This window comes from Mastomys coucha, unplaced genomic scaffold, assembly GCF_008632895.1.
Source record: "Mastomys coucha isolate ucsf_1 unplaced genomic scaffold, UCSF_Mcou_1 pScaffold5, whole genome shotgun sequence".
NCBI classification, from domain to species: domain Eukaryota; kingdom Metazoa; phylum Chordata; class Mammalia; order Rodentia; family Muridae; genus Mastomys; species Mastomys coucha.
In genome coordinates, this window is record NW_022196911.1 from 95,409,668 (window position 1) to 95,425,453 (window position 15,786).

At 45.2% G+C, this 15,786-nt stretch overlaps 1 protein-coding gene and 1 long non-coding RNA gene across 2 annotated transcripts; one reads left to right on the forward strand and one right to left on the reverse strand.

Moving 5' to 3' along the window:
• Nucleotides 1-1,154: 1,154 nt before the first annotated feature.
• LOC116077239 (keratin, type I cytoskeletal 28) lies at nucleotides 1,155-12,529 on the reverse strand. The gene is made up of 8 exons (XM_031351628.1): nucleotides 12,042-12,529; nucleotides 11,541-11,623; nucleotides 10,560-10,716; nucleotides 8,359-8,520; nucleotides 8,153-8,278; nucleotides 3,421-3,638; nucleotides 1,976-2,031; nucleotides 1,155-1,491 (listed from the first exon to the last, which is right to left on the reverse strand). The coding sequence occupies exons 1-8, from the start codon at nucleotides 12,480-12,482 to the stop codon at nucleotides 1,349-1,351; spliced, it is 1,386 nt and encodes a 461-aa protein (XP_031207488.1). The 5' UTR covers nucleotides 12,483-12,529; the 3' UTR covers nucleotides 1,155-1,348.
• On the forward strand, nucleotides 10,592-14,500 carry LOC116077240. The gene is made up of 3 exons (XR_004113193.1): nucleotides 10,592-10,698; nucleotides 12,153-12,191; nucleotides 14,399-14,500. It is a non-coding gene; the product is annotated as an uncharacterized LOC116077240 (long non-coding RNA).
• Nucleotides 14,501-15,786: the final 1,286 nt, after the last annotated feature.

Below are 15,786 nucleotides of genomic sequence, written 5' to 3' on the forward strand. Positions count from 1 at the left end.
AAAGTAGGCACTAACTTTTTTTTAAAAGATATTTTCTTTATTTACATGTAAATTTCTCCTTTCCCAGTTTCCCCTCCAAAAAACAAACAAACAAACAAAAACAACAAGAACAAACCCCTGTTGCCTCCCCCTTCCCCATGCCTGCCACCCCACCCTCTCCCACTTATTGGCCCTGGCTTTCCCCTACACTGGGCCACAGAACCTTCGCAGGGCCGAGGTCCTCTCCTCCTATTGATGATCGAATTTGCAATCCTCTACTATACACATGCTGCCAGAACAATCAGACTCACCATGTGCAGTCCTTGGTTGGTGGTTGAGACCCTGGGAGCTCTGAGGGTACTAGTTAGTTCATATTGTTGTTCGTCCTAAGGGGCTGCAAACCCCTCAGCTCCATAGGTCCTTTCTCTAACTCCTTCATTGAGGACCCTGTACTCAGTTCAATGGATGGCTGTGAGCCTCTACATCTGTGTCAGTCAGGTACTGTCAGAGCCTCTCAGGAGATAGTTATATTTAGGCTGGCTTGTCCTTCCTTCAGTCTTTGCTCCATAGTTAATCTCTGTAACTCCTTCCGTGGGTATTTGGTTCCCCCTTTTAAGAAGGAATGAAATGCCCACCTTTTGGTTTTCCTACTTCTTGAGTTTCTTGTGGTTTGTGGGTTGTCCTTCCTGTATTCCAAACGTATGCACTAACTTTTAAAGTGCATTTTTTTCTTTATTTAGAATATTAAATAGCAACGGCTGTAAAACAAAAGCTAAAACAAGAAAGAAAAAAAAAATCTGTCCTGGGAAAGTCATCAACACGGGCTTGGTTGCAGTAGATCTTTCCAGAGATTTTTTTTCTGGTTAGATGGGAATGGTATCCCAGGAGCTTGAGATAGTTTGAGACACCGTAACAAAAAACACCAGGCGTGCGCCATCTAGTGGTTGAATGTGTCAGTTGCAGGAGGATTTCCTGACCGTCCCCCATGTTTACCTCAAGCAGACGTGGTGGGATTTGAAGATTATGCCTAATGAATATTTAATATTAAATACCGTGTGATCGAATTGATAGTTGTTGAAAACTAGAGTGAAATCCAATAAAGACGTTTTCCATAAAGGTCTACTTACGGGGGAAAAATAAATTACAACTCGTTATTGATCACCAGCAAACGGAAGTGTGTTGCCATCAATTATTTTATTAGGATACAAACACCCCGCATCCTTTGAAAGTCACTAAGAAAACAGATATTTTGCTAAGGCCACTTATCTGTAATAGAAGAAAGCGTTTCCATTCTCCCTGAGATTTAGATAGTGCAGCCGTGCTGGCTCCGCCCCCAAGTTACTCTATTCCCCGCCCCCCAGCAGGGCGGCTAGAAGGGAACCCTCTGCTCAGCCTTGGCGTTGCTCGTCTTAGACATCTTTTCCTCGATGGAGTGGATCCTGGAGGACAGGACCTTCCCACGCTGATCTATTTCTTCAACCACCGTCTTTACCAGTGTGGTTTTGGATACATCTAGAGAAGAAAACACAGGTGAACGACTGTATTTTGCCCCAAAAGATTATGTGATGAAGGATACCACTGTTTGGCTCCTCGCACTGCATCTCACACATTGGGGAGGGAGTGTTATGGGTTTAAAATAAGATTTTGGGGTGTCTGGAGAACATTTCCAGTTCAGAGTACTTTACTTAAAACTTCTTAACTGAAACCAGGCAGTGATGGTGCACGCCTTTAATCCCAGCACTTGGGAGGCAGAAGCAGGTGGATTTCTGAGTTTGAGGCCAGCCTGGTCTACAGAGTGAGTTCCAGGACAGCTAGGGTTATACAGAGAAACCCTGTCTCGAAAGACCAAACACCCAAACAACCAAATAAAAAACAAAACAAAACAAAACAAAAACAAACAATCAAACAACCCCCCCCCCAAAAAAAAACCTTCGTAACTGTAGATTTTGTTACCATGTGTGAGAGTCATTGATGTAAAGTACGAGGTTTTTGTTACCTTTGGATGAATTCCCCGAGTTTCCAGATTCAAAGCCCTTTGAGCCAGAGCAGGAACTGGAGGAAAGAAAACATCGCAATTTTACATTGTTGTTTTTTATCACTTAGGAAACTTTCATTGAAATAATGACTCAGCGGATCTCAAGTTTTACTACTGGAAAAATATGATTTGTGTGCAGGAGCAGGAAATGATTACAAGTTATCTAAAGAGAGGGTTGAAAAATATTATTTCAATTTGATTTTTTTTCTTTTTGGTGGTGGTAGAGGTGGTGGTGTGTGTCTGTGAATGTGGATGTATATGAGTGTGTGTGAATGTGTGTGTGTGTTTGTGAATATGTGAGTATGTGTGTGTATGCGTGTGAGTGTGTGTTTGTGTGTGTGAGTATGTGTATGTGTGTGTATGTGTGTGTGTATATTTGTGAGTGTGTTTGTGTATGAGAGTGTATTTGTGTGAGTGTGTGTGTGTATGTGTGTGAGTGTGGCTGTGTGTATTTGTAAGTTATGTGTGAGTATGTGTATGTGTGTGAGTGTGTTTGTATATGAGAGTGTATTTGTGTGAGTGTGTGTGTATGTGTGTGAGTGTGACTGTGTGTTGATTGGCATCAGGAATCTTCCTTTGTTGCCCTCAACCTTTGTTTTAGAGAGAGACTTATTTATTTTTATTCTACATGCATGAACATTTTACCTGCACATATGCACATGCACCACATGCATGCAGTGCCCTCAGAGGCTAGAAGAGGGCATCAGCTTCTGAAGAACTGGAGTTACAGACTGGTGTGCATCTACAGGTGCTGAGAACTAAACCTTGTCATCTGCAAGAACAAGTGCTTCCTAGCTTCTCAGCCATCTCTCTAGCACACCACCATGTTTTGAGACAGGGTCTCTCACAGAACCAACAGAGCATATATCACCTACATTGGCTGGCCAGTGAGCACTCAGCATCTCCCCTGACTCCAGGCTCTGAGCCATTACACTCAGCCTTTACATAGATGCTGGAGATGCAAGTCAGGCTCTCCTGGGACAAGCACTCTCCCCACTGAGCCATCTTCCCAGTCCCTCCCATTCAAGAAGTCCCATCCAAGAATCTAAAAAGTAAGAAATACGTACTAGCTTAAGAACTATACATAAAAATATGCAATCTCCCAGGAGCCACACATACATATTGAATGTGTCCCGGGGGGTTGTTCAAGAGACTGGGGGGAGGGACGGGGTCAGGAGAGTCTTACAATGTTTAACGTGGACAGAAATGAGGTATTTGTGTAGGAATGATGAGAGTCATCCAAGGTAGATAAGGGGGCTCTGTGATGTACAAAATGTAGAGGAAATGATTCCCCTATTTAGAAGCAGGAGGACATGCATTTTTTGTGCAGTGGGACAGAGAAGCATCGGACTGACAGCTGAGGGATAGAACATGGGATGCTGTTGGGAACTTCACACTGATCTTACTTCTCGTCTCCGTCTATGAGGCGGCAGTAGGTCTCGATCTCCTTCTCCAGGTGGGCCTTGATGTCCAGCAGCTGCTCATGTTCCAGCTTCTGGCCCTCGGTCTCAGTCCTCACCTGGTGCAGCTGCTCCTCCAGGGCGCTGATCTGAGCCTGGATCTGAGCCAGTTGTGAGCAGTAGTTGCCCTCAGTCTCCGCCAGGGAGCACTCCAGAGAGTGTTTCTGATACATGAAAAGATCATCTTAAGGGATGAAATCACCAGAGGGGTACTCAGCCCTGGGTTATTCAGTATCCTGCAGGACCACTCCCCAGGCAGGTTGGGGGCTTGTCACCATAAGACAGGAGGTGAAGCCTGTTATTAACTCTGGGTGAACAAGTGCTGAATACCTAACAAGGGATAAATGACCCCCCATCCCAAGACTTTATCTTAACATTTACGTGTGTGTGTGTGTGTGTGTGTGTGTGTGTGTGTGTGTGTGTGTCGCACGCATGTAAGCATGTGCCACAGCAAACATGGAGATCACAGGACAACCTGCAGGAATTGGTTCTTTCCTTCCACCATGTGGGTTCCTGGGATCAAACTCTGGTCACGAGCCTTGGCAGCAATGCCCCTTAGGCATCTCACTGCCTCCCTGCCTATCCATGCCCCACCCCTCCATTTCTCCTCCTCCACCTCCCGGCAAGATATTTGACTGTTAAGATTTTGGTAACAGTTTCTATTAAGACAAACATGTATATAAAAGCACTTTTGGGAGACAACACAGTAAGAAATCCTCACAGGAGGATTTATATTTTAAAATATTTTTTTTTGGGGGGGGTTGCCTGTTATACCGAAACCTCGCTCCTCCACAGTTCGCATCCTAGTCCTAGACCCACTGGTCTGTTGCTCTCCTTTGTAATCCATTTTTGACTTTCTGCCATTCACCAGAGTCCTCTTTTATGGCTGTTCAGACTGACTGGCTCCCTTAGCAGGGTGGGACTCATGGGCTGTGTTCATTAATGCAGGTCACGGTGTCCACACTAAGTCCTAGGAGCACTTCACTTCCTCTCTCTCCTTCATAGACTGTAATTTGTCTTGCCCCATGATTCCAACCTCAATTATGGTCATTTCCCTCTTTGTCTTATCATACGTAAATATATGTGTCCGGGCAGTTTCTACGTCTGATATTAATCATTATCGGAATGTGTACTGCCTCTTCCACTCTCTCATTTCCCTTCTCTTCCTGTGGCATGACTACTGCTCTTATGTCACAGGACACAACACCTCTGCTAGAATGAGATGCAAACCTCTGCCTGGCATTTTTGGAGGCAGTATGCTTCGAGCAATTACCTAATAAATGCATTTCAATTTGAAATTCTCTCTCTCTCCCCCTCCCTCTTTCCCTCCCCCGCCTCTTTCTTTCTCTGTGGAAAGCGTTTGGGGCTGCTTGGCAAAAATTGGGCCAGGACAAGGAATTGGGCATCCGGCAGGAACCTAATTTTAGGCTAGAACAAAGAAGTAGGCTTCAGGCAGGCATGAATATGACTTTGCGCTAGGACATGGAAGTAGGCTCTGATATCTTGGTCATCCTGATAAGTCAGTCCTTAGAAACAGTGTTCATAGGAGTGATCATGCGACTTTGTTTATTGCCTTGCTTGTTCCTTGACTATTTGTGTTTATTGTCTTGCTTGTTCCTCAACCTAGAACTGACCTTATTACTTGCATGTGATTAAAATGGTATAAAAGCAGATTGGGAAAAAAATAAGCCTACCTTCAGTCTCAGAACTGGCTGGGGTCATGCTACAGTGTTGTCTAATTGTCTTTTTCTCTTTAATCCTCATTCCTGCCCTTGAGAACCTGTTGACTGACTGAGCTGGCTTGGTCCTCTCTCGCTCTCTCTCTCTCTCTCTCTCTCTCTCTCTCTCTCTCTCTCTCTCTCTGTGTGTGTGTGTTTGGGTATCATTCCTCAGGTGATACTTTTTCTTTCTTTTCCTGTTTCCTTTTTCTCTCCCTCTTCCTCCTTTCTTTCTTTCCTTCCTTCCCTCCCTCCTTCCTTCCTGTCTGTCTCTCCCTTCCTTCCTCCCTTCCTCCCTTCCTCCCTTCCTCCCTCCCTCCCTTCCTCCCTCCCTCCCTTCCTCCCTCCCTTCCTTTCTTTGCAGCCTGGGGCTCACTGATTAAGCTGCACTAGCTGGTCAGTGACCCAAGGGACCCTCCTATCTCTGCTTCCCAGCACTAGGATTCCAAGCTCATGCCATCAGGCCTGGCTTCTTCTACATGAGTTCTAGAGATTAAACTCATATCCTTATTTATGTTTGCTTGGCAAGCCCATTACCAGCTGAGTTGTCTCCCAGCTCCCTAGCTTACTTCTTTATTGCATTAGTAGCATTATAATTTTAAGGGTAAGTCTGTATATCGCCAATGTACTGACTCAATCCTAGGATTGCAAAGAAAGAGCTATGTAGTAAGATACTCATCATGGCAGGCAGGCATGTGAGGGTCTAAGGGGGCTGAGACCCTTAGGATGCTGATTTTTGCTGGCTGCTGCATTTGGAGAGGCTTCTGGGTTCTCCAGAAGCATTCAAGAGGAGGTGATAGATATGGTAATGAGAAAGAACATGTGCATGCTAGCAAGATGTCAAGGAGGGACACACCCACAGTTCAAAGCCTTAAACCCTTTCTTCCCTAGGATATTTTATAAGATGGCTAATACCCTGGGAAGCCAGAGGAGGCAGCATCTCTCTTATCTGCCTCCCACTGGGAAAGTTGGGTGCTGATGAGAAAGAACCAGATGGACTTCGAAGTTTGCATAACACAGGAAGCAAACATGTAGGTGTTTATATACAGATAACCCCCAACCTATAATTGACTTGTGTTCTCCCTGTGGGAAACTGAACTTGGAATTTATTTTGACTAAAGAATCTCAGGATATGGAAGCTAGGTTACCAGTATTACTCTACAGCTTGGTTACACTGGCTGTTAAACGGATTTTGCAGGGTGGGTTATAGCCTGACCTCACAGCATTACTCCTGGGATGGGTGATCTGAGCCGAGAATCTAACTGCTTCGTGATATCATTGCTTCTGTGTGGAAATGCTTCTAATTCTGATGAGGGCATTTGAGAATTTATTTCCTATCCTGCTATTCAGAAACACAGGGAGGATTCATCCCTACAGCGGCAGAAGATCATACAGGGGCTCTGATGGTTTCAGAATTCCTTCTGAATTCAGACGGAAGGGCTAGAGAGGCCACCGAGCTGAGAGTGAGGGAAAGCGGGGCATGCTGGGTAAGCTGGGGCTCAGCCAATGGTAAATCTTCGGTTTAAATACTACAAAGCGGTAGAGCACTGCGTCTGTGTTTTCGGGTTGGCTAAACCAAAAGATCTTTCTAGTCTACCGAGCCGTGGTTTCCTTGGTGGCTGGCTCACTGTTATGATTTGCATAGTAGTTATCTCTTTGTTCACGTGACACCCTAGTGTCTTCAGAGAGATTACAAAACCTCTTGTGAGGATGGGGAATCCTTGGGCCACATGCTTGCCCTAATTCTCAAAGTCAAGCCTTTTGGATGCTGCCAGCTCATAGTCTTGACAGAAAGTAGGTTTCTAGGTTGTTTCCATGGTAACTGTTGAAGTCTTCTCCATGGCCCAGATGTTCCTAGGAGGCTGAGTGGGCATGTGCTGAGAGATGTCAACTTTACTGATGTAGGGTGAGAGGACAGATAGTGCCCATGTCTGGGTGGTGTGTACATTTCTTTAAATAAATATTTTATGTGGATGGCTGTTTTGCCTGTGTGTATGCGCACCTCATGTATGCAATGTCTGCAGAAGACAGAATAAGGTATCAGACACCCTGACACTAGAGCTACCGATAGTTGTTAGCTGCCGTGTGGGTGCCAGGAATTAAATTTGGGTCTCCTGAAAGAGCGGGTTCTTTTAACTGCAGAGCTACCTCTCCAGCCTCGTGAACGCTCTCTTACTATGCCTTTCTCAGTGTTCGGAGATGATGCTGTGACCCATCATCTTGGCCTGTGTGGACAAAGAATGCTGGTCCTTGGGGGCTGGAGAGATGGCTCAGCGGTTAAGAATACTGACTGCTCTTCTAGAGGTCCTGAGTTCAATTCCCAGCAACTACATGGTGACTCACAACCATCTGTAGTGGACATGACAATCTGTACCCTCTTCTGGTGTGTCTGAAGACAGCTATAGTGTACTCATATAAATAAAAATTAATTAAAAAAAGTATTAAAAAAAAAAAAGAACGCTGGACCAGTCCCTTAATGTTTTAACTGAAACAACACTGCCCAGCATGCTCTGGGGCACTGAACGAACCTTGTGCAGGGTGGAACTGGGCGCCAGGCTGGTTCTTTTTACCACAATGAACTCTGGGCGTGATCCAGGAAGGAACTTAGCAGTATCAAGAAATCTGTGAAGAAGAGCACTGACAGCTCTTCCAAAGGTCCTGAGTTCAATTCCCCACAACTACATGGTGGCTCACGACCATCTGTCATGGGATCTGATGCCCTCTTCTGGTGTGTCTGAAGACAAGTACAATGTACTCATATAAATAAGTAAATCTTAAAAAAAAAAAAAAGTCCGTGAGGAAGACACTACCTTTTTCTGTCTCCTAGGATGCTTTTCCTGCTGTTCTTCCCCTTCCCCCGCGCACCCCATTCGGTAAGCATTTGTTATAGGAAAGAAAAGAAAGGCTTCTCTTAGGTTTTTGGGAACCAGGAAGCGCCAGCGCCTGGAGTCAACACCTACCGTGGCCGAGAGTGACTGCAGCTCGATCTCCAGTGTCTGCAGGGAGCGCTTCAGCTCTGTCAGCTCAGTCCTGGCCGAGGTGGCAGCGCCCAAGTCATTGGAGATCTGCTGCTGCAGCGTGGCGCTCTGGAAGGCAGGGTACACAGGGTCACACTGAGTCTGGTCTGCTAGGGTGGAATAGATAGAGCAGGTCTGGCTTGCCTCACCTTCTCTTGGAACCAGGCCTCGGCGTCCCTGCGGTTCTGCTCAGCTAGGGCCTCATACTCGGCTCGCATGTTGTTCAGTAGGACGGTGAGGTCCACGCCCGGGGCAGCGTTCATCTCCACGTTCACGTTGCCTCCGGCTGCGCACTGCAGAACCTTCATTTCCTAGAGTGAAATGCAAGTGACTGTCCACATGCCATCTGAGAAGGGTTTAGAGGTCCCAAAGTTCCCAGAGCAACGAATAATTTATGGGTGCCATTTAATCTGTGTTCAGTGCTTTTGTCCGTCCGTCCATCCATCCATCCATCCATCCATCATTCATTTATCGTTCCTCCCTCCCTCCCTCCCTTCCTTCCTTCATGAGACAGGATCTCCCTCGGTAGCCTAGACTAAGCTGGAACTTAGTATGTAACCCAAGCTGGGCCTTGAATTAGGGAATTATCCTGCCTCAGCCCTCCCAGAATGCTGGGATTATAAAGTCGAACCAGTGGGTAATACTGCGCACCTTTAATCCCAGCACTTGGGAGGCAGAGGCAGGTCGATCTCTGTGAGTCTGAGGCCAGCCTGGTTTACAGAGCAATTTCCAGGACAGCCAGGGCTACACAGAAAAACCCTGTCTCAGAAAACCAAGGGTGTGCGTGGGGGGAAGGTTAAACCACTACACCAGGCCCAACCAAACCAGTGGCCAGTGAGATGGCTCAGTGGTAAAGATGTTTCCTGCCAACCAAGCTGAATTGACTCCTCAGACCTAGAGGGTTGCAGAAGAAAGCCAGCTCCTGAAAGTGCTTTGACTTCCACGGACATACTGTAGCATTGTGCATGGTCCTCCCCCTACATATAAATAAAATATACTTTTAAAAAGACAACCATAACTACCACTTCAAAAAGAAAAAGAATATGAAAAGATTACAAAGACCAGAGAGTTTTTTTCAACAGATAATTGCCAACTATTGGCTTGATGGGACCAGAGTGGAGGAAAACCCAGCCCCGCCCCTCCAATCCCAGCCACTGGAATTTTCACAGTCATTTATTTGAATGACCACTAGATGGCAGACGCTGCTCTGAGGGTGTGCTACAAGGCTGAGCACCCTTATGAGGCAGACCCTCCCTTCATAGATGAGGACACTGGAGCACAGAGAGGAAAAGAAACTCGCCTAAGTTGCTTGAAGGGATCTGGTTGGAAGGGAGACTGGACAGGGATCTCGAACACCTGTTCTTAGTGGCTATACCCTCCAGATGTGGCACCTTGGGTTCTTGAGCAAAGCAAGGGTCTGCACTAGTCCATGGAGCAGCTGACCTTTTCACTTGGATTTCAAAGTGTTGATATCTCAGGTTTCTCCCTCATCCCTCAACAGGAACTTGCTAGGTAGCCCTCGCTGGCCTCCAGTTCCCATGCCCCTGCCTGCCTCCAACTCCCAAGTGCCTGGCCAACTTTTGTTTTCTTAAACCAGAATCTGACTTCTTAGTTAAGATATCTGTCTGTCTGTCCATCCATCCATCCATCCATCCATCCATCCATCCATCCATCTATCTATCTATCTATCTATCTATCTATCTATCTATCTATCTATCCATCATCTAACCATACTTATATACCTCCCCTAAAAGGCTACTGTTAATGTATTTCTGTATTTTAAAGTTTTATGTAAGATTCCATATGAAGGAAAATTCTTGTTGCTGTGGATTTTCAAAATCAAACTACTTGCCTGATAGCACCAGCCACGAGAGTGCACCAGCCACGAGAGTGTACCAGCCACAAGAGTATACCAGCCACAAGAGTGCACCAGCCACAAGAGCGTAGTAAATGATCTCGGGGTGGCATGAGGGGAGTGGCTTTCTAGCCTACCCTCAGTGCAGTCAAAGCTGCTGCCTTCTTTCTGTTGCTGTGTCTTTAAGAGGACATGGATCTTGCAGTTTCCAGCCCTTCCTTAGTGCTTGCCTTTCTTCCCTTCCCTCTCCTGGTTTCCTTGATGGGGGGTGGGGCGTCACTGTCCTGCCAAACTCCCCTGAAGGGCCTTGTTCCAGTGCTATGCTGTACAATCTCCCCTTCCCCCACATTCTCCTAACTTTCCTTCTAATGTTCTCGTGGGAGGTAAGTAGATTTTGTGCATGATCTCCATGAGGTTGATTTGTGCTGGAATTTCAACAGCTTCTCTCCCCAGACAGGCAGAGCTGTGTTGGGGTTAGAGCCAAGCGTCTCCTACCTCTTCGTGGTTCTTCTTGAGATAAGTCATCTCCTCACTCAGGGATTCATACTGCAGCTCTTGGTCCGTCCTGCAGAGGGTCAGCTCATCAAGGACGCGCCGCAACCCGTTGATGTCTGCCTCTACATTTTGGTGAAGGGTGAGCTCGTTTTCATACCTTGAGGGGAGAGGGTGGATTTAAAGGAATTTCAGTGCATGTTAGACCTCTTCAAGAAGTTGAAGATATCAACTGGAAATCTGAAACCAGATCAGGACTCTAAATATAAAAATTTATAGAAAAAAAAACCACCCCTGTGTGGTAGTCAATGTCTGTAATCTAAGAACTCAGGAGCTTGAGGCAGGAAAGTTGTGAGTTCTAGACCAGCCTGGGCTACAGAGTGGGACCTGGTCATAAAACAAAACAAAAGAAAACAAAACAGCTATACATAAAGAGCTGTCCCTCCAGTTCAGTACAGGACAATGAGCAGCTAACCAATCCCGTAGACTGAAATGTCTATCGCCGTTAAGTAAAAACCAACCGTTTCATAGTCTTATCTAAGTTAATATTTTAAAAAACCCTTTTCTTTATTTTTTATGTGCACTGATGTTTTGCCTGCATGTCTATGGATATCACACCCCCTGGAACTGGAGTTAGAGTTGTGAGCCGGTTGCTGGGAACTGACCTTGGGTCCTTTGGAAGAACAGTCAGTGCTCTGAACTACTGAGCCATCTCTCCAGCCCCGAGGTTAACATTCTTAAGGAGTGAACAATAGTCACTGTGTGCTTGGCATGCTTTAGACAGGCAAGGAGATACAAGAGCAGCTTACTCCATGGATGAAATGCATAGGTAACATTCTCACCTAAGGTAATTATCATTTTCTATCAGAAATCCTTTGATTCCCTTAGGTTGTAATTTTACTTGAGATGAAAATGGAAGAAAAATTAACAACATAAACAGATAGGAACTTAGTTTCAGGGCCGCCATTGTTGTCTGTCACCTACTTTAGTCGGAAATCGTCAGCAGCCAGTCTGGCGTTGTCAATTTGCAGAATTATATTAGCATTAGCGGCCGTGGAAGAGATGATCTGGAGGAAATGAAAAGGGAGTTAACAGAAATAATCTTGCTTTTGTTATGTATTACTCAGAAAATAATTAAGCCTCTGGATCAGTTTTTAAGTGTAGGCAGTTATCAGAATGTTTAGAATTTAATTTTTAAAAAGCAGCAATGTTTTAAATTCGTTCTCATATAAATGCATTATTTTTAGGATATGATACTTTATTATCTATAAATGCATCTCAAAATAGACAGCAGGATTAACATTTTAGCTACATTGAAAGTATTGAGTCAAGGCTTCTAATTTTGAGCAACGGGAAGAATTATGTATTAAAATTAAGTGAAACTTAGAGAACAGCCACGAAGCATTTCCCTTTGTGGTTTTATATACTTTTGCCGGAAGTTATCATGTTTTAAATACTTGACTGGTTTCAAGTTTGCGACTTTACCTTGCCTTTAAGGTCCTCAATGGTTAGATGATATTTGCTATAGTCACGGTCAAGTCCGCGGCAAGATCCCGGTCCGTATTTCTCATGCCAAGTCTTGATCTTTTTCTCTAGCTCAGCGTTGACCTCCTCCAGAGCTTTCACGTTATCCAGGTAAGAGGCCAAGCGGTCGTTAAGATTCTGCATGGTGACCTTCTCATTTCCAGAGAGGAGACCCCCTTCATTTCCAACGAAGCAAACACCAGTGACGCTTCCCAGGGCACCAGTGGCATGGCTCCCAGGAGCACTGCCCAGTGTCCCTCCCAAGGCCCAAGAAAATCCACTACCAGCAACTGAACCGCCAGCCACACTGCTCCCAGCCAAGCCTGCGCCTCCACTGGGCGGCCTGAGGGATCCCGACTGTATGCCAACGTGCCTGGATCCGCCAGAAAACCGGAGAGACATGGTGCCAAGGCAAAAGTTCTGCTGGTCCGTGGGCAGCTGTAATTTCAAAGGAGTTCAGAACGTCACCTGCTTGTGGGCTCTTTGAGCTTTTATACACGGTTGTGGGGGCTGTCTCGAGCTGAGTGGTGTCTGCTGAGAGAGAAATGGCATCATTTAGATTAGCATGAAATGATGCATAATTGGGCGATTTAAAAAATAATTAATGCCTAGCACCCCCCCTCCATCGCTTGAGGATATTTGTTATCGTACATAAAGAAGGGTTTAGTTCTATATTAAGTTCATTATTTTGACTTTTAATTTTGAATGAGTAATCCTTCCCTTTCATCTAGAGACCCTATGAATACACCGTCATTATCTGGTACAGGGGCTAATCCAGTGTCAAAGGCTAAGGGAGACAGAGACAGGCCCTGTCTGCCTGGCTTACTATGCAGGTGGACGAAGGACTATTAGCGACAGAAACAGGTATTTTATCCCATGAGAACCAAAACCGTGCCATTTAAATAAGTATATCCTTGCTAATCTCTCCTTCTTCCCTTAGTTGTAACACATATGTGTTGGCCAGTGACACAGCCTGTGGCTACATTGTCTAGTGTGCTACAGAAGATGGGGAGCTCAGGAAATCTAGACGTGAAAAGACATTGTTACGGTCTTTAGGGAATTGTTAGTTCTAGATGGGGGCTGGATCCTGTTTAGCTCTGTGTGCTAGACCAAAGGGTTTGGAATGAGTCGTAAGCAACAAGCAAAGGGAAATATCAAGTTGATTCTGAGAGTGAGAGAAGTGGTCTATTCTCAGGGAGGAGCCCCTCCACTTGATGACCCAATACCAAGTGGTCAGCCCTGAAATGATGTACAGGCAAGCCACACTGAACAGGCACAGCAGGTTGTACTTTATATATGTATGCATGTGTCTATAACAAGAACAATTAAAGAAGAAGAGGCTAGGAACTTAATAGGGAGTAGGAGTGAGGGGTGGGGGTAGGGGCATGGGAGGAGGTGGAGGAAAGAATTGAGTGGAGGGAAGTGATGTAATTATATTTTAATAAAAATGTAGCAAAAGAATCAAGTTGAAATGAGTTGGTAAGGCAAACTACGGAAGTAGAAGAATGGCCCAGGTGGGAAAGATGTGGATGGTGATATATATAGAAGGAAGATGGTAGAGTAGAGAGGAAGTGGTTATTGACTGACATTTGAGTGTAAGGGAAGTTTTTCTGTTTTTGTTTGTTTGTTTGTTTGTTTGTTTTTGGATAGGATCTTACTATTGACCTGGCCTGGAACTTGTTATGTAGCCCAGGCTAGCCAAATACTGCAATAATAAGTACACAGTGGCTGGGACTGGGGCTGGGGCTGGCCCTCATAACTGATTTCAGATGCTGGGAATTCATAATGTTGACTGAGATGGGATTAAGGTGGGAACACTAAGCTTAATTTTGGACTAACTGAATTTGAGAGGTTGCTGGGATACCCCAGATAAAGATGGCTGCTGGTAGGGAGAATCAATGTTTAGAGTAAGCTTATCGCTCTGGGCACATGCCTGGCCAGCAAGGTGTAAAGGGGTCGGCACGCAGAATTGAGGGCATGGTTCTCATTTCCGTTGATGCTCCGCTGTTATGTATTTGGAAATAATACTGTGCTAGGGTAGACAGAATGATGTAGGTTTGGGGGATCTGAAAGTAGGACCAGAAGGAAAAACTGCCAAAGAAATACCTGGTGCCCTAGAGAAAAATGACTAGGGTGATGGTGACAGACTACATAATTATATAGAAGGAAGGGTTGAAATCAGAGAGACAGATAAGGGGATGAAAGAGTTTGAGTCATTGGATGTCTTTGTGTCACAGAGGAGGTGAGAGCGAACATGGCTTGGGTACAGTTGACAGGAGGTTGGCTCAATGTTAATCGAGTTCTGTTGCTTTAACAAGATACCTGAAGCTGACTATTTTATAAAGAAAAGACATCTATCCAATTGACAGTTTTGGAAGTTGAGAGTCCAAGTTTGGGCAGAACCATCTTTTCAGCTTCTGGTGAGTGTCCCTTTGTCTACATCACAATGCAGCAGAGAAACGGGAAGGGAAAAGTTTCTGGAGAAGAAACAAGAACTTGGGGATGGGCTTGCTTTAAAACAGCCCCTCCTCAAGAGCTGGCTGGGTCCCACAAACAGATCTGTGCTAATCCTTTCTGAGGCAGAGTTACTAAGGAACACGGAGCCAATGGCCTCCCACTGTGTCTAACTTCTGTAAGACTCCACTCCCTCAAAACCATCACACTGGAGACCATGCTTCCAGCACAGAAGCCTTCAGAAGATTTACACAAACCACATTCAAACTTAGCATTCAGAGAGTGGAGACCCATGTACAGAATTTTAAAGTAGGTAGATGTTGTTCAAGCCCAGAGACCAGCCACAGGGACTGGATTCAATAGTTATGGGATATAGAATGAGGAACAAGTGGAGCATGATGGTAAGTGGCCATGAAGTATAACATAATGTCTGGAGATGAGAGAGTGGACCACCAGCCAGCTGCTGGCATCCTTTGATGATGGGCTGGCAAGAGTATGTGGTAAGGGGCACTTGGGTACCATTTTCCATAAAGAGTTTTAGCATAACACAAAACCAAACCAAAGAGACCCTACATCAAACAAGGTTGAAGGTGAGGATTAACACTGGAAGCTGTCTTCTGACCTCTACATGGAGGGCATAACATTACACGGACACAGAAATAGACACACATACACACATGCACACAATATACATATACATACACAAATAAATTTAAAAAGAATTAAGTGTCACAAAGCTGGGCTTAGCATTGAGGATGGAGGGAAGACAGGTTTCTTTGTATTATCTGTCTTGATGTCCATAGACAGGGTGTGTGGAGTGGAAATGGAAGGAAAGATTCAGGGTGATGCCAGAGGAAGGAGGGGAGAAGGAAGCTGCAAACTGGCAGGAGAGAGTGCACAGGTAGGGAGAGAGACCAGGACAGGGCTTCTGACAGATGTCACTGCTAGAACATCTCAGAGGAAAGATTCACGGAATGGTTAGTGCTATAAGGCAGATTCTCCATTAAATCTCTTCCTCCTTCCCTCCCTCCCTTCCTCCCTTCCTTTCATCAGAGAGACTTTCAGAAAAATTTCAGATAAATTATATTGTCAAAATGTAGTTAAGAGTTTCTATCTCATTGGTCTTAATATAGTACCTAGAAAGCGTAACGATTCAATAAATGGTAGCTATTATCACTGATGGTGGTGCTGGTGTGTGTGTGTGTGTGTGTGTGTGTGTGTATGTAAGTACTGGGGAAGTGAATGGTGGTGC

Coding starts and splice junctions, on each gene's coding strand:
- LOC116077239 (XM_031351628.1), bottom strand. CDS start 12,482: ATGTCTCTCCGGTTTTCTGGCGGATCCAGGCACGTTGGCATACAGTCG. Junction 10,717..11,540: donor GCTGACGATTTCCGACTAAA/GTAGGTGACAGA, acceptor TCTCCCCTCAAG/GTATGAAAACGAGCTCACCC. Junction 8,521..10,559: donor TCAAGAAGAACCACGAAGAG/GTAGGAGACGCT, acceptor ATTTCACTCTAG/GAAATGAAGGTTCTGCAGTG.